This window comes from Anser anser (genome assembly GCF_964211835.1).
Source record: "Anser anser genome assembly, chromosome: 1".
Taxonomy (NCBI): Eukaryota; Metazoa; Chordata; class Aves; order Anseriformes; family Anatidae; genus Anser; species Anser anser.
This window is the reverse complement of record NC_139720.1, coordinates 127,342,213-127,366,272: the sequence shown is the minus strand read 5'-3', so window position 1 is coordinate 127,366,272 and position 24,060 is coordinate 127,342,213. Positions and strand designations below refer to the sequence as shown.

The following is a 24,060-nucleotide window of genomic DNA, read 5'->3' as shown; positions in this document are numbered from 1 at the left end:
ATGAAGTTCTAATAAAATGTGAATCAGGATCTGCAAACTGGCTGCTGTTTTTTTCTTTGGTTCTGCAAATGGTGTGAACAAAGGAAAAACATGGTATCACAAATTGCAATGAATGAGGTGGGAAAGTGGAAGTTTGCCCTAATGTGAGGAGGCTGGCAAATGGATGATATCAATGAGGATTTTTAATAGCTGTTGCAGGAAATGCAGAAGGTAAATATTTCAGTTATTAAAATAAGAGTCATTTACATTGCAATTTACATTGGGATGTTTTAATTAAAAAAAAATAATTTTAGCTCAAAGTGAATAGTGTTGAGGCACTGATAAAATGCATTCTGCTTGTTTTGTTGATAATTCTATGTAAAAACATGAAGTTTGGCATTTGCAGCTACATGAAAAACTAGGCTTCATGGAAGAACGGTAAGTATACCTGTAGGTTGGGATAACGCTAGATAAGTCTTCCAGTTCAGGCAGTTGGCAGGTGCTATCAATCAATTTAGTGTGTGATTTTTACATGGTATCCTGGTCATTGAACTATGTCTCCCATGCATCCTATGTAGCAGTCCTGAAACCGATATCCAATGGCTTGATGTAGAGGAAAATAATAAAACTAACTATGGCTATACTTTATATATATATTTATCCACCATTACATAATGAGTTTGTATTTACAATTAATTGCATTAATTCCAGGTGTAAGGTCAATCTGTACTGAAAGAAAAACATCTGCTTTCCTCCCTCTTGTGTCCCAATTAAAAGAAGTGCTTTGGATTTTTTTTTTGTTTGTTTTGTTTTGTTTTCAGTCACTTGATGCTTGTCTGTTTTAATATCCATCAGTATCCAATTTCTTGCAGATAATCAGAGTTCTCCCTTAACACATTCTGGAATTATATCAATCTGGAATTTGTGAAGTCAAAGGATTTTCAGCCTGAGTTTTTTGTTATTGCTTTTATAAAATTTGAATTAAGCAGCTATGGCCTTAGGGATTTTTCTGCTTGCCTTTGCAGTTGAAGGTATTCATTAATACGGTATTGTTTCACAAATATTAAGATGTTATGCCTGCAAGAGGAATCTTACTATATTTGCCTTTCAGTTACTTCCTCTGATACTCTGATCCATTGTGTGAAAGCTTAGAATGATATTTCAGATTGCAATGTTGTAGCTGAACATGTTGAACAAAACAAATATGATTAATCTCTTTTTTCCTCACTTGACATAGAAGTGATTGAATTATCTTAGAACTCTGAACTCTCTTAGAATTTTTGTCTGTCCTCAAAGCAGTAAACTGGTGGCTCAAAACCTAACAGAAATAAACATACTCTACTCTATCTTGTCTGTTTTGTTTCTCCTTCCCATTTTATGTTATTCTGGGGAGGTTTCAGATGAAAGCTCCCTGAAGTGCAGTTTGAACCAGGGTGGAAATTTTGCTAAAGAAGATTCTTGGAGCATATGAAACCTTAAGTAAGTCACTATCATCATGTTAGCAAGAAACTAGCTGAAAAGTCCTCCTTTGCTTCTGGAAAATGCTTTGTTAGTTAGTCAAAAAGAAACTAGACTTTGACTACAGTGTGAAGACTCTTCATCCAGTGCCTTTAACATACAGAAAAGGAATGGTAGAGCAACATGTTGCCAGGCTTCAGCTAACTTGGACTAACCCCTGCTGGTATCAGTGAAAAGGCTGTTACTAATAGTGTGGTCTGGGGCAAGTCCACCTGCTAGCCACATCTTGTGTCTTGACTTGGAAAAAACCTTCTGACCCCTCTACATACTCTGTCACATTCTTCACCAAGCTTATTTAAATGTCACCTTTTGTATATTTAAAATAGCTCACTGTACTGTTTTTTATGTGATTAAATTTTACTGTTAAAATCACCAAGACCTCAGTATCTGTAGTTTTTGTTTTTATTTTTTTGTTTTGTTTTAAATAGACTATTTTAGATTAGATATTCATCATATCTCCACTATGTTACATTCAACTTTTCAGACAAAACAACAACAATAACAGCAGAGTCCTTGGTTTTACACAAAATGCTACTTTTATTATTTATATTATTATTTTTCTTTACTTGACTATATCGCCTCCTTCATTCATCTAGAGACAATGTTATATTCTGTTTTCATAATTTATTATTAGAATTGATGACCTTGCACTTTTAAATCATTGCATTTGAATAAAATACTAACTTGTTGGCTCTTCAGTTGCTTATTTGTCTTTTAACTACATGAGAACTGGGCATTTTTTGCAGCATTGTTAAAGTGAATTCTGACTGGGTTTTCCTACAGTGTCTGAAATAGTTATAGTATGTCATAATTTCATGTCATGGTTCATCCTATAAAAGGTTTATTTTACTGGAAACATTTTGTTCAATAAATTGTGATAATTTTGGTTCGATATGAAAATATATTAACAGTAAAATATGTTTATTGATGCAAATACTGTGTAAAGATATTACCATTTAAAATCATGTATTGTTTTTTCTTATATTTTTAAAAATCGTATGCCTTTGTCTGGAGTAATGTTTCTCAAACTATATATTGCAACTGCCAAGGGAGTTATTTAAAGGTTCGTAGACCTTTTAAAAACATTAAACAAAACTTCAGATGGTACATAATTATTAATTACATTAATTGTTTGGCGGGGAGGGGGAAGCCAACTTACTAGGAGCACAATCTCAATTTCTTCAGGATTGGCAATGAGTACCTATAGGGACTTCTGATTTCCCTGTCCTGGAGAAACTGAGGCTGCTGTGAGTAAAGCCAATTATCTGTTGTCTGGTCAACTGACAGTTTGGAAAAGGGTTCCTAAACACTAATGATTCTGAAGGAGGATGGTGCATCCATGACATTTGAGAAACAGTACTTCCAAATGTATTGAAACATGAATTCTGTGACTGACATTGTGTGTTAACATTGATGCAGAGCTTTATGTGAGATATTTTTTTTAGGCTATTCCAGTTTTAATATGTAACTTCTAAACTTTCTTTGTCAGACTATTCCCATGGGTTAAGTATTTAAATCTCTGGACCTGAAAACTTTTTATTTTTATTGCAGTTTCAGCATTCCCAATTGCCTATGACAGCCTACTAAAAGGGACTGCAGCAGAAGGAAGTTCTAGTCCTTGGAGGAGAATTAACTTGGTGATAACACTGATCTCCAAGGCATCTAGATCAGGAATACCTGAATTGGAGTTCCATGTAATTTTCTGTTCAATGTACCTGCATGGTATAATATGGTCCACCGAATGGCCTGTAGGATGAACGTGATCAGATTTACTTGCAGAAGCACAGATTGACTTGAACTGAATGGTTGAGAAGTCTCTAAATTGCAATGCAAGATGCCTTGAGGTGCACCTTGCCTGCAGGTCATATTCTGAAGACTCTCTTTCCAACAAGGAGAGCCTGAAGACTTTGATTCCTTACAAAATGAAAGTTGAACTCCTAGAGCACAAGGTGGTAGTTACTGCAGTGCTCTCTCCATGCCTCAGTAACAGGAGAGCTCATTTGAATGCTTTAACCATGTTGCAGTTCTTTTAAAAGAACTTGCTGATTCATCAGATGAAGTGGTGATAACTATCAAAAATAGCGGTGGTATATTTATAAATTTGGATTTCTACTTTTGTTCCAGTTATGCAGCTTTTCTGCTTTTGTAGAAATGAACCAAAGAGTTGAGTTTGGCAGTGTGACCCAGGTATACTAAAGACATGAGACATCCTAGTATATTTTGGGACAGTCCCAAAGGATTGTGCTTCCTCTTGTAGGAGATTGTTTTACAGCTCCCTTTGGGAGCTCCCGGTGTGCTGGGAATATTACCTGCATTGCAGTCCTGTGAGATACCACAGTCATTTGGACTCCTACCAGTTACACTGTGATTCTCACTTCTGAAAATGTTCTATTATTTAACCTGGGAACAGTTTGAGGGAAACCTTTTAATTCCGGAGTTCTGTGTTAACTGGATAACTTGTGTATTTCTCTAGTAGACTGAATGCCATTTCTTCCTGTGGCACCTACTGTTTTAACCACCTCACCTAGCCAAAATATAAACCAAAGTTTGCATTTCTCAAAGACATGCAGAATTCACTGATTTCCACAGTCTCCCAGCAGACTCCTCTGAAGGACAAGCCAATCTCCATAGCTGGGCCGTCTGTTCTCAGGGACTCACGAAGTTACCTGGTAGAATCCTCAGACTTCCTAAAAATCATTTTCTAGAAATTAAGCCCATCTCATTAGCATTTAAATAGTTAAGCCCGGGTATTCCAGGCTGGGAAATTCTTTACCTGTGTCCTGTGGCTGTTCAGCCCCTGATCAGGATTACTGTGGGCTCAACAACTCACTGTTAAGTCCAGATCACGGTTATGCTTGGGCACGATTTTCCTTATGTGAGAGAAAACATAAAATTTTGATTGCCGTGGCCCCTAGGGCCCCGTTTCTACTTATCAGCCTATTCATTCAGGTAAAGTAAAGGGCTGTCTTCCTCCTCAAAGTGGAGAAGAGCAAATCCATCTGCCCAGCTTATATTCCTCTTAGTGTTCCTGCAAGTATGAGCCGTGAACAACAGCTTGGGCTTAACAAGTGTAAACACGGTCTAGGTCACAAAATTCTTTTCGCTTAGAAGGAAAATTAATTCTACAAGCCACTCAGCAAGCTGCAAAGTGCACTTGTCATAAAAATGCAAGGTATCATAAAGGAAAAACACAGCATTGCTTTAGTAAGTGTTTCAAGAACATCTGTGGCTACGGTGTCACAGATGAAAATTTAAAGGATAAGGATTGTGTTCCTCTGAAAGAGTTTTCTTTGAGTTTGTTTGGTTTTTTTCCCTCAGTTTTGCTACCAACTTTAGTCTTACTTTTGCAGACTTCAGTCTTCTACTTGTTTTTTAGTGGTTGTAAAGTCTTTTACCTGTCTGGCTTTGTGTGTGTGTGTGTTTCTCCCTCTCTTCCTGTAAGTAATGGCTGTCTTTCATTGGCCTGGTTACAGAATGTTAACTCTAATGAGCAATAAAATAATTTAGCAGTATCATTGTTTACAGATGATGGATTTCTACATTCAAAAAGAACAAATTTGTTTCAGTTTATAGCTGTAGTTGTAAGGGTGGACTTGAAAAGTTTTAACAAGAAAATGTTGAGCCTACAGTTTATCATGTTTGAGATGACTAACATCTAACACAGCTCTGTTCCTAAAATACAGCAGTAACTGGTTAAAGGATGCCTGAGGTGTCCTAGGTGGCATGTGTTCTTAAAATACAGATTGAAAGAAAGTAATGCGATGGTGGGGACTTTGCTTGAGAAGCATAAATTTAGAAGGGCTCATCGCTAGCTTGTGAAAGGCCAACATTTTTTAAAAAGTTCCTGCTCTTGAACTCTTTGGTTTTTTTTTGCAGTGTAGGTATAGTACTAGAGTGTCAAGATTAATATCTAGAAGATGAGAACTGTGTTGATTTTTTTTGTTTGTTTGTTTTGTTTTGTTTTTGCACAGGAATGCCCACAGGACTGTCATAAAGTATTTTTAATAGTGCTGGCAGAAGGATCTTTCTACACACCTATTTAGTTAGTATTCAGAGCTTCTCTGCCATAAATATAATGTGAAATATGTGTCCTCCAGTAGTTACTTAGTTCAGAAATTATAGGTGTGTTGCACAGTATGTCTTCCCCAAACCTTTTTCTTCAAGGAGTTCGCTTCTAACAAGATAGAGAGGAAAGAACTCTTTCAAAGCAAAACTCAGTATTTCTTGAATATTAGATCTAGATTTTAGATGGTGTATGGAGATACTGTTACTTGCTGTTTTGCCAGTTTTCTGTTTGAGTTTAGCTATCAGACAAACCAAGGAGCATAAGACCGACGTATTATTAACCACGCTAGAGCAATCTAAGTTTGCTTCTCATTTCATTTTCCTGCATCTGCATCTATATAGAGACTGTTAGCAAATCTTGCTATAATTTCTAGTCCTGCAGTGATTTAATAAAGTCTTCAAATGGTTGGTCATTTTTTAGCTAGCCAAGGTAGTTAAGTTAAAGAAGAAAAACACATGCTTAATTTGAAGGAGAGAGAAGGATGTGATTAAGATGAAGGATCATTTTGGGATGAGAATAATAGCTAGAATGCATGATCATTCTGTGAGAAGGGTACAATTTATTCACCTGTGAGTAAACGTTACTTTGTGAGGAAGTGTTCCCAGGGGAGTGAAGAAAAATAATAATCTCCAGTTTATTCTGTCTCATAGCACGTGCACTCTGAGTATGCAGTACCTGAATTTACATCATCTGCAGACATAAATTGAAGCTTTTACAGTTACTCCTTAAACTGTAGAGCAGATGGGGGAAGATGACATTCAATTTAATGCCTACTTATGTAGCTTTTAGTGTAAACAGTAGACTTTTTCTTTATAATGTTAGTTTAATTAAGGAATTCATTGGATTCTGTTTGTTATTTACTCATAAAGATTTCACCAGTGGCTCTACTGATTACTGTTTTTATGGGCATTGGCAATACTTTTGCTTTGCAAGGGGAAAAAGGGAAAGATGTTATCAGAGACAATTTTATAAGCACAATACATGTCCATTCATAGTTGTAAGCATAAGTGTTGTTTTGTGTTTTTTTTTCAGCCAATTTAAAATCACACAAAATATTAGAAATGTTAACTATTTCTTCAACTTTCTGAACTGTAGAATGTTTGTAGCTTTTTCGACTAAAAGTAGATAGTATTTAAGAGTAATAATGATTTTTTTCCTCTCTCTCTTTTGAACCAGCCTCTTATTCCCAGAAGTCCTACAAGCAGTGTTGCTACACCATCCAGCACTATCAGCACACCTACAAAAAGAGACAGCTCTGCCCTCCAGGACCTCTACATACCCCCTCCTCCATCAGAACCTTATGTTCCCAGGTAAAAAAAAAAAAATTAAAAAATCATTTAGGGTACTATTCATTGTCAAAAATACCTGTAAAATAACTGGCCATTCCGATCCTATCTGATCATCAGCATACCCTGCAGGCTTAGGCTGCTAATACTTCATTTTACAGGGAAACTGGTTGTTAACAGTAGATATGCTGAATCACACCCACAATAGCCTGAATCAGTGTCTTGTCTGAAAAACAGTCAGTAGCCTTTAGAAAGACAGGTTCAATACCCTGTTTTCTCAAATGCGGAATAATATATTGCCTATAACAGTGTCATTCTATTTCAAAAGAGCAAAAATGATCCAAAACCCTGAATATGTAACTACAAAGAGAGTTCCTAACTGTTGCCTTGCCTAATAACTATCATGCAACAAAGAAGGCTGAGCTAAAAGAAAGAAACTTTGCAATTTCAATAATAAGAGTAATTGCTTTGTTCTTCCATACTGATTTCTTTTTTAGATATATTTGATTTGTTAGTGTTAGAGCAGTTTGCATTTTAGTGTGGTTACCCTACTGTATTCTGCAGTGGCCACGCTGCTCCCTGTAGTTATGTTTGCTACTCTGACTTGTCACCTGGAACAGGTGTTCTTATCTCTCCCTCCAAGACTCTGGGCTTGCTGAGCCAGAAAAGCAACAGATTCTTCTTGCAGATTCATTAACCTACCCTCACACGATCTTAGAGGATTCAATACAATTTTATAATGTACATGGATGTTGCTTTCCTAAAATTTTGACAGAATTATGGCCTATAAATGCATCCATAGGTACATCAGTAACCCTGTAAGTATGTCAGTAACCAACCAGAGACCTAGGGATGTATAAAATAGGGATCAGTATTTTTAATGTTTCCATATACAGGATGTCCAGTCAATGTATTTTTAAATTAATTCTTGCTTTTCTTTTAGTTAGCTTTCTTGAAAAAGTTGTAAGAGCAGCATGTCCTTTCTTGTACCTAAGTTTCCTGTACCTGAAGTTCTGATACCCGATTTTTTCTTAGGCTCTCATATCAGTAACTGCTAGCCAATTAATAAGATGTATGACCTGATGATGACAAGACTTTCCTGGGGGCTATCCAAGAGTTAGGAAGATGGCAAATTAAGTTGCCTAGTGGGGAGGAGAAGTCGTGATTCTTTGATAAATTCTTGCTCTTCAGAGATACAAAAAACCTTCCAGGGCAAAAAGGTGACTTTCCACTTCATGATTTAGATGATGCCTTAGGCCTTCCATGAAGCCATAAGCTGAGTCTTATGTTCCTTCTTCATCCTTGCTTTGTCTGCTGCCTGGTCTGCTTTTATTTCTGAGGAAATTAAAAAAAAAAAATGCAGAAGGCAACCCCAACCAAAACACAGTCTTTGATTTCTCTTCGATCAAAGTAGTTGTATAGTAAAGACCTGTCACTCTTCAAACTGGAACTGTACTGTCCTAAAAAAAAAGTAGTGCTTTTGTACTGCTACTGATCATGTTTACTGCTACAAAAATACTTTTGTTATTTCAGATCTTCATTACGAATTTTGACTACTTATTAATAATACGTCTTAACTCACAATGTTTAATGCACTAGTTTGGAGCAATTCTGATTAAATATTATAATACATATTAATATAAGGTGCAATCATACAGAGAGAATATGTAGTTTTGAACTTTTTTTTGCCAGCTTAATCCTAATGGACTACGGTTCATTTCACAAACCTGTCACATACAGTACAGAGTTTCTGAATGATCTATTTTGGCATTTCATCTGTTCTTTTGGTCCATGATTAACTATATTTAAGCATGTCTTGATTTTGGGTATTATCAACTGTTCGATATCTGTTTTTCAGTTTGTTGTTGCTGTTCCAAGGGGGAATGAAAAAAAAAAATAAAAAAAAATCCACAAACTCTTCTCTTGTTTCTGGAATAGAGTAAAGGATTGATACTTTGATGTAAGTTGTAAAACCCTGAAGCCATGTTACACTGATAATACAGTATACAGATACTACATCCACAGACACTACAGCTGCCAGCATAACCACAGAAAAATGGCATAAGAAAGTGGAACCTACCCTTTCTTTGTGCCAGTTACTGACAACTGCAGGTCGTAAATTAGTGCCTGGCCAAGTCTGTTGAGTGTCTTTGGGGGGAGAGAGCTCAATCCTGCGCCTCCAGTGGACTGCAGTCAAGGTTATTTACCTGGGGGCTCTGCACTTCCCTTAACACTGACAGTGAAGGTCATTCCAGGGCTATCTGTCTGTTCTCCTTGTCATTGAGATCTCTTTGTACCAGTCCATGAGTGGTAATAGGAGACACTGCCCATGGAGGTCATATGTATGCATCCTGCTTCTTCCTGATGGTAGCTGAAGCATGGATTAACATCTGGCTGTTCTGCGTCAGTCTCCATCATTTTACCTGCTGGCATCCCTCAGCACCATCACCAGAGAGGTCTTCCCATGACAAGCTTACAGCCCTAGTGGGCCTGTGCCAGTCCCACTCCCTAACACAGCACCATCCCTACTCTGGGAAAGGCTAGCAGAGAGAGCGTAGTGGCTGGTGGGGGTTTCTGTTGCTCCGGTGTCACTGCCAAGCCAGGCTGGCCCTGTGTCATCCTCTGTGGCTGCCTGGATCCCAAGAAGGGTCTTTTCTATATCCTCATGCAGAGTCTCAGGGAGCCAAGGGAAATATGGGTCAGCATGGTGCTCAGCTTAGTACTCACACAGTGGTCCAGAGGGGCAGAAGCTCTCCAACACGGCCATGAGGCCCCAGCTACTCTCTTAGCAGCCTCCCTTGCATTTCTCTTCTCAAAAATTATTGTCTGATTAGGCCTTTTGCAGCCATTTTCATCCCTACCAGCAGTTTGGAAGTGAAGCAGTGGGAAGGAAAAAGTGATCTGGTTGGTGAAGTGAGTGCCTTGCAATGCATTGCTATCCTCGTACAACAGCTCATGATAGGTTCCACACACCCTTTCTGGCACCACATGGACATACCTATACAATTCTGAGGCCTCAGTGGACTTGTGCTAGACTGTGTCAAATGTCTGTACATCATTGGTCCCTGATTATTTTTGTTTTGGGGTTAATTTGTTAGGAACCAGATTGAATTTGTCTGTGCTTATCATTTAACCATGTTTTAAAACTATCTGATGCAAAATGAAAGCATGAAAGAGTAAGATCAACATTATTTCCTTGCCCTAATTCACAAAATGCTAGTAGCTTCTGAAGAAAATCGACATAGAAAGAGTAGCTGCAATTCACCTTTATTTGAATGATTCTTTTCAAGAGAAACTGTTAAAATTCAGTTCCATTACAGTAATGGAAGCAAATAAGCAAAGGTGTGTGAGATAACTACCATATACATACATATATGTGCATATGCAATGTATGAGCCTGATTTTGACGATATCTATTTGCAACTTATATGAAATCTTGACATATTCCCATTTTTACTGAAATATTCACATTTTTAAAAGAAATCAAAGTCTTATTCCAATATATTATAAAACTTTCTTGTTTATTAAAGGGACGAAAAGGGAAATCTCCCATGTGATGATGTCGGCAGACATATAGTAGGCAAACCGGTTCATACAGGATCCGAATCTCCAAACTCATTCCTTGACCAGGAATATCGAAAGCGCTTTAATGTGGTTGAAGAAGATGCGGTTTTATACTGCTACGAGTATGACAAAGGAAGAACAAGTGGTCCTGGAAGGAGGGAGAGCACACCAACATATGGTATGGCGTTGATCTGATAACAATAATCACCATTTGTTTTAAGATTTCTTCATGCGTCTGCTTTTGTATTTAGGCGTGAAAATAATTTCAGTGGCTATTAAATTTGCTAAGAATTCTGTACAACTTCAGTTTAATTTCAACCGAAGAGCTTATTCAAACATTTATTCTCCAGGTTATTTTCCCTTTGAATCTACTGGAACTCTTGCTTTACCTAGTAACATATTTCGGCTTTGGACTAGGAAAATTGGTTTTCTGTTGCCAAATACAGAACTGTGCAATGGTAGAGTTGTTAGAATATAGAAGAAAATGAAGAGGAAATCTCATTTTTAAAAAAGTTATTTTGACTACCGTGGTGTTAGCTCAGCACACAGTTGAATGTTCTTTCACCCCATTTGCTATGTTATTTCAATTATTAAACTGAGCATAAACTGCATGTTGGAGTTATTATAGTAATCCAGACATCCCTTTGAGAAGAAGACAGACTTAATTTATGAGGAAGCATATATTTGGTACATCGTACAGTCAAGCTCCAAAATCGCTTGGGAACCTTGATACAAATTGAGCTTGAGCTGTGTAAATTATCCTCAGGACTTGGAGCAATATGCTTGCACAATCTTAAAGGATGTGGTTTCATAAAATGCACCTGTTCGACACAGCCATACAATTGTGCTGCAAAATCCTCAGTATCCTTTTGAGTTTGAAGTGTTTTCAGGTGTTTTCTAACCATGCCTATACTGTATGAAATAAATGCTAAATGTTCAAAGTTGATATATTAATTTTATTACTCCTGTATCTCAACTATTACACTTGGTGTCTGTAGTCAGTTCCATTAACAGAGAGGTTATCTGTTCCAGATGTTAAATTTAATACTAGTGGTCTAGAGGGAAGAAGAACACATTCTTTGTTCAAGGACTGCTGAATCCATTATTTTATTACAGGATAGCTTTTGTAGCCTTTTTCCCAATTAACTGAAAAGGTTAGAATACATAGATAAAAGACTACTGAAAATCAGACATTATTTAACACGTTTATTATACAGCATTTCACTTTTGATCTCACTTCTTTTTTAATGATTTCACACCACAGAGTCCATTTTCACTTAAGTATATTTTCTAAAAATATTACCATTTCAACATTAAATCCTGAAGTTCCCCACATGGCATTTGTTAGCACAAGATTTGTGGCTAGACATGACCTTAGAATTTCACAGAAGTCTGGAAAATGAAAATAACACCATTCTGGCTTATGGTGGCCCATTAAAGAAGGTCAAATGGAGTTCCAAGGCCTAGAGAAATAATTGTTTTCAACATATACTTATTAATTATATGGCGGCATTAATTTTTTTTGTTTAATGCTTCTTAGCCCTCTTTCATGAGGGCGCTCCATGATTTCCTTTTTATGTATTTATTGGCTTGTTAACACTGTTAACCAATAGACTTCTTTCATATTCTTATGCGCTTTCAGCTGTTGTATAATTGTTTCTAGTTGGCCTCAGAAAGATTCAGTTCACATCCTAGTGAAATTTTCCTGAATGTAGTCATCAGGGAAAACAGATTTAGAGGGGACAAGTGGAGATTACTAGTGGTAGCAGACAAATGAAACTCAGTTTTGAGGAAAGAAACAAATTTGGTCATTGCAGTTTTATTGCCAGGTACAAAAAGCATGCACTTTGAACACCTGGAGATATTATGGAAATTTTGTTATGGCTATAGCTTTTTGGTAACAGTCACACTTTATGCGATTTTTTTAGTTTTTGTATCTTTTCAATTTTGCAAGTGCTTTCTGTAGGATACTGTGAATTCAGACTTACACAGAAGATTGTATTTCTAGAAAAAGTGGCCATTAAGTTACTTCTTATCAAGGATACATGAGCCTAATATATCCACCCTCATGAAATGACTTCTTAATGATGTGCTTTAAATCTCACTCAGACTTAAAAATGTGCCCATAAATAATAAAATAAATGATAAAAAGTTAAACATATACATGTTTTTCCCAAGTAATTATGTATATGTGAACTGATCTTGTGGTCTCTACACATTTTTAAAGAAATTATTACAATACCTTAGCAACTGAATAAAAAACAATACAGCCTTTTACCATTATGCTGCATGCTTGCTGTGTTTCCAATGGATGCCATACTTAGATAGATAGATTGACATGTCTAAATGTTTGTTTTCATTGTAACCAATTGTCTTTTTCATTGTATCATGGGTTTAACATAAAAAATGCGGAATAAGTATGGTCACCTTTATGTAGTGGGTTTTCTACTAAATAATTAACAGGACTTACAATTTTCTTTTTTTTTTTTTTTTTCACTAAGCTCTGATACTTTTTGAAACAAAATATTTTTCCAACTTTTATTTTCTGCGACCAGTAGATTGATTTTAAAAAAGAGCAAAGGCTGGCCTTGTTTCTGAAAACATTTTGTTTTCAGTCTGCCAGATATTGTGCCATACTCTATTTTTCTGTTTTAACATGCTGTTTAACTTGCTAAAAACTACAGATCACTTTAAGCAACCCCACTAAGTTGCATGGCACATTTTCACTGAATTTCTAACTGTATTTGTAGAATTCTTAAGCAGAAATTATGGTTCATAGCATTTTTAAAAATCAATTCTGTAGCTTCCAAATCAAAATGTAAGATACAGTAGTTTTCAGCTTTTCTGTCACTTGCTAACATCAAGTTACTACATATTGTTGCTAACAACACTGATTTCAAATCAAAGTGAATTTTCCAATAGTAATGTATTTTGCTTTCTGTAGAGGAAATGCCACAAAAGAAACTATAGAGGTTTTCTGTTTCCTTTCTTATTCAGTCACTAACAGATATCTTAAACCTCCCAGCAAACATGCTGTTTGTGAAGATACTTTAGCAATGTGGACATATTTATTTTGCCAACAGTTCATTCCATATATGCATTAAAACAGTTCTCTATATGTGTGCGCCAGGGGCTTCTAGAATAATAAATAGATATTGTTCAGTGAAAACTAAACTAAGTAATTTCAATGTGTTTCTCAGTCTCAAACATCAATTTGCTGATGATTTTGTAGGGCACTAGATTTCTTTTCTGAATTTAAAAAAAAAAAAAAAAACAATTAAAAAATCCATGATGTACTTTCAGCTTCTTCTTCTTCTGCTGTTAAAGAAAACAGAACTCCTATCTCAGTCTCTTGTTCACAGGCTATGCTAGATCCTCTTTCAAAAGCAGCACTGTAGAATAGCATCTTAACACAATTTCTTCTTTCTCTCAAAGAATGTTAGTTTAATACTGCATTATGGTGCATGATCTCAATTTTTTCCTCTGTTTCCAGGGAAACTAAGGCCTATTTCTATGCCAGTAGAATATAACTGGGTGGGGGATTATGAAGACCCCAATAAAATAAAAAGAGATAGTAGGAGAGGTAAGTGATCTGGACACACATCTTGTACAAGGCATTATGGGTTTTATCATGCTTTAAGACATGATAATATATAGTTCAAGCTCTCATTTTGCTGCTTGCTTAGATAATTGTTTAAGTGGACCTGTTTTAGGTTCTTCCATTATGTACGTTTATTTTTTCTCAGTGCCTCTATTAGGACTGAGGACTGCTCAACCAGACAAAAGAAAGTCATGATTGCAAAATCATGCAGTTTGGCTTAACTTCATATTGGCATTTCACTGTTTCAGCTGTTCATTTTGAAATTGGCCTTATTTTTTTGTAATACCAGAGGACAAAAATTCATGGTTATTACTGTTATATATTGTTATGCTTAAATGGGAATTATATTAAACTTCTCTGTCTTCATGAGTTTTTTGTTGTTGGCAGTGATGCTTATTTTTGGATGAAAAACATTCTAGAGAAGTATGGTGTTCACTTCAAAACCATAGAGGATAAGATCTTCAAGCTCTGTTTTATGAGACTCAACTGTGCAATTTCACATTCAAAATGATAACCTCTAAGCTAACTGTTATTTCTCGGGAGCAAGATGTTACAGTGATGGTAGATATTTCCATAAACACATTAACACACAATTTCAGTAGGGATCAGAAAAGGAAAGTGTTAGGAATTAGTAGGAAAAGAATATGAGACAAATCAAGAAGTATTCTTGTGCTGCTGTGTAAGTTCTTGTACATGCTGGATATGTGTGCAGTTCTGGTCTCTCCATCTCTTAAGAAAACAAAACAAAACAACAGTAGAATTGAAGAAGGTTCAGGGAAGGACAACAAAAATGATCAGATGTATAGAGTGGCTTTCAAACAAGGTTAGGTTCAGTAGGCTGGACATCATCAGTTTAGGAGAGTGTAGGAAGGATACAATAAGGGTTTATAAAATCTTGTATAGAATCACGTAGATAGGTTTGTCACTGCTTTTTCTGAAATGACCTGAGAGGCATCAAAAGGTTCCATCAGGTGCTGGTTAAAAAGAAGAAGAGCTGGCTCCTCATACAGTTTTGGTTCAAGCTAAGGAACCTAGTGAAAAGAGCCTGTGAATACTAAGTGTTTACATGAATACATGGGAAGATCAGACAAGTTCATGAAAGGCGTATCTGCTAAGGTTTCCTAAACTCATAAACATTGCTTCTGTCTGAGAAGATCCCTCAGCTAGAAGCTGATAGATGCTAGGGAACATATGGATGATTCAGTGAACAAGCTCAAGTTACGTGTAAATGTATGGCACTGTAGTCAAGTATATTCGTTTAAAACCTTTTTTTTTTTTTTAAAAAAAAAAAAGAAAAGATTACAGAGATAATAATGTGTGCCATTGTTGATTTTTTAAAACTTCAAGACATTTATTCTTCATCTTCTTTTCCTTTCATTGTCAAAGAAACCGGAAACCTGTAAGAATCATGAATTTTCCTTACAAAAAGATTCATCATTTTCTTCTTATATACAGACCAAAGAAGCAAATAGATTTTGTTAATGAAGTGGTCTTGAAGACTTAAAATTGACAGTAGATCTTAGCAAGAGTATTATATGTTTTGTAAGGGGGATTATGATACATAAAAATTTACAGTAATGTTTTGCATTACTTTTCTTTCAACAGAAAATTCATTGCTTCGCTATATGAGCAATGAGAAAATAGGCCAAGAAGACTACATGTTTCAAAGGAATAGCAAAAAGGATACTGGGAAAAAATCGAAAAAGAAGGGAGACAAGGGTAATAGTCCAAGTCATTATTCATTGTTGCCTAGTTTACAAATGGACTCGTTGAGACAAGACGTCATGGGCACACCTGGACCAGAGACCACTTTGTACCACGTGAGTAAAAATAACATTAACAAAAGTTGTTGCTCTATGTTTGTGATGAGAGACTGTCTTATTTTTATAGTTGCGTTGAAGCCTTTTTTGGATTGCTGCTCTTGCACTGATTTTTGTTCTTCTGAAAAAAAACTATATCCCAATGAAATATTTTAAAATACTTTAAATTGCTGTTACAAATGTAGGATGGAGAGCTATAACTATGTTTTATCTTCTGTAAGTAGAAGATGTTGTGTTTGAAATAGAATGTGGTATCTCTGTGTTGACTGATTTACTGCTGATGGAAAGGGAAGAAGCAGCAATCTGACTGGCTGGAAAGCTTCTTTCCAGCATCTATGTCACTGCAATATGCAAAGTTGCATTAGATAACCCCTTTGCTACAGGTATTCAAAAGGCAGGAAGACTTGTGAGAGGTCTTTGTTTTTCCTTTGAAGGAAGAGACTAACACGTGTAATTGCTCTTAACATATAGATCTTAATAACTCAGATTTGAAGGAAGAGATTCTCCTGACTATGATGTGAAAAGAAAATACCAGTAACTTGCTAGTTTTTGACTGTGTTGAGAAAATGGGGATTAAAGGTCACAACATATTTTAGATATGATATTGTGTTCATCCCATAAAAGAATTTATGTTTTCAGATCTCAATAAAAGTTGTCATTGTAGAGTAATACATGCATTGTAGTTGTACACCAAAACAACAGAAATAACCAGAGCTACTTTCATAGAGCTACCTTCATTCTCTCTTCAAAGAGAATGTTATTTAGATTGCCGGTGTCTAAGGGAGGCAGCAGTTGGGCTTGTCAGGGACTTTGCTGTGAAAAACTGGCAGGTGTAGCTTCACTCTGAACCTGTAAGAGACAGGTAACTTCTCTCTTAGAAGCGATATAAAACTGCTAGAGATTATTATATTATAGTTGGTATAGGTTAGTTGAAAGTAATATAGCTTTTTTATTCCTTTAGACCATTTCAATGGTTGGTCCACTGGCTTCTAAAACTCCTTTTTGTACTAAAGTGGATAAGTAAGTCTGATAAATTTCAGAGATGTCATTTAGTATTAAAAGTAGGTACTTGTGGTGTACTTCAATTAGATCAGATTCCCAGATGCCAGAATGCTATTGGCTTTCTTTTTTATTTATTGTAATTTATGGTGATAAGCATTTTTTCTCACATTACTATTTTCAATAGCTTTACACTCTTTTTGTAAGTTGGAAATCTCGTAGTGGGGAGATGTCTATTTGCAAAGGCAAACTGATATGTGGTTGCCTAATACATGAGGCAAAGTAGTTTGCAAGTGTCACAAAACTGCCATCCTTGCAATGCCTGCTGTCCTTTCTATAAGGAATCTAATCTAATCAGTCCAAGAGATCTTGAAATCAAATATTTACAGAGGAAAATAGAAAAGTTATTTGTGTAACATAGTTCTTCCACTCTGTAAAGAAGAGTGTGGTAAATTCACAATACTTTTCACTTTTTGAGAGAATACTCTCCTCCAACAGCATTTATTTGTTAGTACGTGTTAAATTTCTCACACTGCAATGGGAGAAAACTTTTTTAAGGTGTCATCTTTTTTTTTCCTTGCTCACCTCTATTACCTCAGTTTCCATACTCTGTATAAATAAATGATATACAAATGAACTGTAAAATTCTTCAAAATTCTTGTGTGAAATTTACTTAAGAGTAGCAAACTTAGAATTAAGAACCAATATTTTTCATGTAGGTTGGATACCCATCTGCAAAATACACCTTAAATGTTAACCCCACAAGTTCCACCACCATATGATAATAATTATTGTGTTCTGTTGCAATTAATGGATGGCTCTATGATGCCATTAAATCTTTAGCATCATTTTGCAATTTTAATGGGAGTTTAACTACTTGTAAAAATAAACAAAGGCTGTTTGTTCTTCAAAATGCAAATTGGTATTGATCTGCTAATTGGGTTTGAAGTGAAATGTGTAAAGTAAACAGAAAGAGGAAGCTTGGGCCATTGATTTGTCCTCAAGAGAAATGGGAAGGAGCTCTTCACAAAGCATTCACAACCCTATAATGTCCTATCACTGGAAGCCAGCCGGCTGCCACCATGCAGTGCAATACGGTTACATTTTTATGGTGGTGGCACCCAAGCGTACTGCCATGAGAAACCCTAATCTAGTTTGCAGAAGGGACTACATGTCTTTGCCACAAAGCAGAGCCTATTTACACTCTGGTCTGAAATAAGCAAACATAGAAGGGATTGCTGAATATACTGTAAAAGCATAGAGCATAATAATTTGCTTTTCAGAATTTCTGTTACTAATGATAAAGAAAAGAATAGGAGATAAATACAGAGAGAACTAATAATTGCTGCAGATGAGCTGAGAAACAAGACTATAAGGAGTCCACGCCAGCAAACAGGGGTTTTGTAATAAATTGTGCAGATTTTTTTTTTTAAACTTTAAATACACAGTTCAATGAGCAGATAAGGAACGAAGTAATACAGATAAAACCCAAGGAGCTTATGTCTGACTGTAGTATAATTTTATGAAATTATAGACAACAAATAGGAGAAGGGAAACATATTTAATGTTTAAATTTAAAATAGTATCTTGGAGGTTGGTAAACATTGTCCTATTAGAAAATTTTGGTTTTCTTTTTAACATCAGCTACCTAGTTTTCACAAAAATTTTGACTACCTGGAAATGGGAGCTTCTGGATGAGCATGAGTGCAGTGCAAGAGGAATGGTGGTAACTCCAAAAACTGCATTAATAGTAGTGAAAGAGTTGCTGTAGATGAACTTGAACCTATCTCCTTGGCAGTGCCTAAGTCATTAGTATTAGGTCCAACTACTAGAGAATACCATGCATATTAAGTGGCTACAATCCCTGGTGTCTCTTTATGTTAAAAGTTTTCACCTGTTAGTCTGTGTTTACCTGGCTTTTATGTCCAATCTTAGATATAGCTGTGCCTTTGTCCTCTACGTTTACGGGTCTTTTGTTACCAAATTTTATCTCCCAGTGTAGAAACTGACAAGTTCTAATCAAATCACTTTGTAGCCTTAGCCTTCTTTTGCTTAAAAGAAATAGAATATCCATCCTGGATTTGTTATCAGAGTGTTTTCACAACCTTTCGTTATTCTCATAATTCTTTCAACTCCTCATTTTTCATCCCAATGTATCCTAAGTATCTTAAATGTCCTTCCTAAAGTTTGTATGCCAGAACAGGACATAAAATTCTAGGAGCGAACCAGATAGAAAGATAATGTGTCCTTCCTATTCCCACTCACTGCCTCTCTTTTTAAAAATTTAAAGGACTGTTTACCCATTTTAACCATAGACTTGGAATAGGAGCATGTTTATTACCTGGTTTTATTTTTTACCATTATATCACTTTTCCAAATCACTGATTTGCAAGATTGGTATTCCCAATCCAGTTATTTAAGTCTTGCATTCTTTGTTCTTGTATGCTTGGTATGTTGAAACATAAAACTTCTTGGGTGCCCTTGCTGAATAATCTGTGATTCTGAAGCAGCCCCAAGCATGAAATATCAGAGAGTAAGGGCTCTGGGTCCCCAGGTGTGTCTTTGTGATTCCCCAGTCTGTAGCATGGAGTACTGAAGCTATAGCAGTCTGGGGTCTGCTGTGGAATGGAGCTTCTGAAACCTTTGATTTGAAATGATGGAAATTCTGTGTGAAATTAAACACATACACACACTTCGGTGTTTTTTTCTCTATTTTCTTTTCTCTTTCTCTCTCTCTTTCTTTTTCTGAATTCCCTGGAACACAAACCATGCAGCTCACTCAGCATTCAGATCTCATCCATGTCTTTCACCAGTCTTCAGTTGTGTGTTACCTTTATTCAATAATCACTTCATTCTTCTTGAGTCTTTTAATATAGATGTTAAATAATTTTGGATTATTCAGTTAATCATGAATTCCTATTTACAATTCCAGGTCTCCTTCCTTTTCAGTTTTGTAGCCATTTACATGTGCAGGCTGATTACCTTTTTAGCTGTGGCAGTTTTCTGCAGAAAAGCAGCTTTTACAATTACGCTGACTTCAACTCCTTGCTTCTACTGCTTTTATAAATGGCTCTGAAAAGAAAAATCTTTGATCAAAAAACTACCCTGGTGAATTAAATTACCACAACAGAAGTGGTATGTTTTTTGTCTTACAAACAAAGTGAAGGGCGTTAAAAATTTTTTTGCTGTGGTAATTTAGAAGTGCATGGTTATTGTTTATTTGCTGAAAGTTGTCATCTGAAAGATGCCAGCTGATTCAAAGTGTGTTTGTTATATTCTGAAGTGATCACAAGAATATGGTAGCCTATCATTTTCTTGAATGTCAGTATACTAAATTTGCATAAAATTACTAGTTTTAGGAATTTTGTTTATGTCATTGACCTGCATTGACAATCAAAAACTCTGGTCAAGGGAGCATTTCAGTTATGACCTTGAAAAGTGAACTGCATCTAGCTATGTCCACTGAATATAAACAGTATAAACTGATATAAACAGTATAAAAGCAAAATAAAAACTATATTGTATTCTCGTGTCTACTTACAGTATTTTTAATCCTCGTTTACAAAATCTCTTCACCACTTTGCTTTGTTTTGTTCTCCATTCCAGAAAACACTTCCAGCATACATTGATATCTTGCCAAGTTGTTGTTTTTGCATTATATTTTTCCTCCTCAGTACTGCTGAAGAACTACCAACACAGAGAGTTAATGTTTTTTATTAAGCCAAGGCAAACTGTTTGAGCTGCTGCTAATCTAGTGTGCAAGAAGGTGTTCAAAATGATCTATTGTTGTAGATACAAAATGGTGCAGTTAAAATTGTCTTGGACCTTTGGGGCACAAGAGATGAAAGCTCTGACACATGATTATAGTTTTTTAAGTTCATTATATTATTCTGTATAGGAATTTCCTTAGTGCATTGTGCTTTGTTTTTGTTACAGAAAAATAATATAGTTATTTAGGAGGGAGATTGTGTCATGAGTCAGAAGAAGTTCTGCATCAAGTTAATAATAATAAGCTCCTTTCTAGATTCATACACCTTTCTGTTAATCTAGAAACAACACTGCTATGGGAAGAGCAGGTTGCAGCCTATAGCAGGGGGTTATACAAGAAAAAGCAACCTTGCTTACAAACTTTTTCCCAGCCTACGCCATATTACTGCCCTTCTCCCCTGACCCCTCCTGCCTGCTCACTTCTTTGTATGTATTAAACAATACCTGATGACTTACTTGTCACGGGAAAAGCAAACCAAAAGGTGTTTTAAGCTTCTCATTTTGCAGATAACCAGATAAAAATTGTTTAACCCAGGAACTACAGTAATTTTCATGGTCATTTTAATTGTATGTGAAAACAGTTAGTTTAGTAGCAAGATGTACAATTTAAAGATCACACATCTGGAACCAGGTGGTTCAGGAACAGGTGCAGGAAAGAAATTAAGGATTTGTTTGAGAGGAATTTTGCTGAAGATACTTTTCAGAATCATGTACATATGTATACATGCATTATCTTTAATATTTCGGTTTTAAATGAAGAATAAAATGAAAGTAATCAGTATTTTTTTTCCTGCAAATTCAGTGAAATTTATACATATTCAGCAAACTTACTTTTCTCCTCTTTAGGAATATACAATTATCCACATGGTTGGAGTGCAGCTCAGTGGCTCTTACCTCATTTACATCATTTCAGTACTTGCTGGAATAAGCACCTACAGAGATCCAAGCACTCTCCTTTCTACTTTGCCAGTGAGGACACTGAGGCAATGCATGTAAGGGATTTAGCCAGGGTCATAATTTCAGGCTCTTTTTCTCATGAGGTTGCTGTAACAGTTCAGCCCGGTGGGTTTGCTCAGTAGAGGTGGTGGGTCAACATCTGTCTGAACCCACAGAGTTCAATTGGTTGCAACAGGGATCTTGTTGAACCTACCGTAAGTGAAGAACATTTGTTTATGAGTCTGTTGTAAAAATCAGTTTTTAGCTGATAATAAATTGGAAAGGAGACAGCAACTTTTAAGAAAAATAACATCTTTTCTACTTAAAGGATGCATATTTCCAGGTATTTTAGTTTCCCGCCCACCCCTCCAGAGAAAAATACAAGAAAATGTTTTTAAAAGTTCAATTCAAAATGTATGTATTTGGATGCTCTCAATACAGAGAACAATTTACCTAAAGTTCCTAATTTTGAAAACTTTAAAAGCTATCTCTTCCTAAGTGGTTGATTTTCTCTTAATCTTCCTACTCCTCCCTGCAGAAAGCAAAATGAGAAGGTACTTGAACATGAAGTACCTCTGTTTCTTTTAATAAAAAATCTTGAATCCAATAGGCATGTATTTATGAAACCTTTTAATTGTAGTATACAGTAGCTAGCACTTAAGAGACTGCAGAACATGTGTGCATGAGTTCCCTAATAAAATTTTGCACAAGCTGCCCATCAATTTATTGCAGAAGACTTCTGAATAGAAATGGCATCTAATAAGCACTGTATAACAGAAGGCAGTTTACAATAAATAAATAGAATCATAAAACAGAAAAACTAGCAGTTAATTATAATTGTATGCATGACAGTATTTAAAGAATTTCTGTCTGATGACTTTTTGTTATGGATATTTGTAATTAAACAAAAATAAGTTTACAGAGGAAAAAAATTGAAAATGCAATTGCACAGATTTTAAGTAGGTGTCAGAAATCTATAGTGTCTTTGTACCACTACAACAGATGGGGTTGGTACATTTTCTCCTTCACAGCATTTGAAGTCCAACTATGGTTGTGTTTAAAAATGAAGACTCCCTCTTCCTTTTTATTCTCCATTTTCACAAAGGTGTATAATTTGACTAGCAATTACTATAGAATAAAAGTCTAGGAGTTGCTATCCAAGTCCAGTTTAAATTAAGTGCATAGTGAAAAAATATTTTCCATCCGTGTTGCCAGGATTTTTCTTAGCATTCAAATGATCATCACTTCTTCAAGGTCTTTCATCTTCATTTAAATACTAATATTAAAATAATTCTGAAAGTTGCATAATTTGACTCTGGTCAAAATTAAACACTGGGATATACCACTCCGAAGGTGACTGGAGCATTTACTACATTTGCATCTTCTTCTGTAGGTAATGCTGGTCATATTTCACCTTATTTTTTGCAGTCTTATGAGGACGTACAAGAGCATTTTGGCCTGTCCTACAACTTCAAGTCCTTGTTCATTTTCCCATCAATGAACATGGAACCAGGAAATAAAGCCATGCCAATGTCTAGATCCATATATGTGGAAGTGGAAAGAGCTCATCATTCTGCAGTAAAAATAGAGCTGAGTAAGCATATGCAGTTATAGAATAATCTGGTTTGGAGTTCTTTAAAAGTCTCCAAGGCTATTCAGATGCAAAGGTGCTCATAAAATGCTTCATGTAGTACAATGCAGGGAAGAATACCCAATCTTGCTGTGGCATCGTGAGCACCTAGCTTATATCCATTTCTCATGTCATCTTCCTCTACTATAAATCAGCTGTAGAAGGCCTTCTGCTCTGAGAAGCAACTGGAAAGAACAGCAATTAAGTATCACTAAGGGGATAATGAGTAAGACAAACAGAATGGAAAGTTCTTATCTAGTGTATTCATGAATGTGAAGCGCTGTCATGTGTCAAAGCCACAAATGTCCTATTAGCTGTAGGCAGATACGAATGCCTAGGCACATGTTCAGTTTTTTTCAGTTGAAGACTCATGGTTTTGTGCATCTGATTCAGACAGAAGAGCAGAATTTGTCATGTTCTCAAGCTAGAACAGTGGTTCCAGCCTTTGGCTAGCTTCTGCACTCCTAAAAGAAAGTATTTAAATGTTGCTGTATGTCCTCCTTTTTTTTTAATGCAGCACTTTATAACTTCCTTTGTGTTTATTACGTTAAATACTGTGGCCAGCAGGCCTAGAGCAATGATCACTCCTTTGTCCTTGACACTGATGAGACCATACATCCACTATTGTGTTCAATTTGGGGCCCCTTACTACATGAAGGACATTGAGTTGCTTGAGCGTGACCAGAGAAGAGCAACGAAGCTGGTGAAGGGACTAGAAAACATGTCTTACGTGGAGTGGCTAGGGGAACTCGGGGTGTTTTGTCTGGAGAAAAAGGGGCTGAGGGGAGACCTTATTGCTCTCTACAACTACCTGAAAGGAGGTTCCAGTAAGGAGGGTATCAGTCTCTTTTCTTATGTGATGAGTGATAAGACACGATTTAATGGTCTCAAGT

General features: G+C 36.0%; 1 protein-coding gene across 11 annotated transcripts in view; it reads left to right on the top strand.

Moving 5' to 3' along the window:
* CNKSR2 (connector enhancer of kinase suppressor of Ras 2) overlaps nucleotides 1-24,060 on the top strand; it is a 224,254-nt gene that overhangs the window by 124,097 nt on the left and 76,097 nt on the right. For 9 of the 11 annotated variants that reach the window (XM_083826293.1, XM_083826290.1, XM_083826292.1 and 6 more), the window contains 4 exons: nucleotides 6,740-6,873; nucleotides 10,380-10,591; nucleotides 13,907-13,996; nucleotides 15,620-15,834. In XM_083826293.1, coding sequence (XP_083682419.1) covers nucleotides 6,740-6,873; nucleotides 10,380-10,591; nucleotides 13,907-13,996; nucleotides 15,620-15,834 — 651 coding nt within the window. The remainder of the gene's footprint in view (nucleotides 1-6,739; nucleotides 6,874-10,379; nucleotides 10,592-13,906; nucleotides 13,997-15,619; nucleotides 15,835-24,060) is intronic. The other 2 variants (XM_083826294.1, XM_083826291.1) reach the window with 1 other exon arrangement.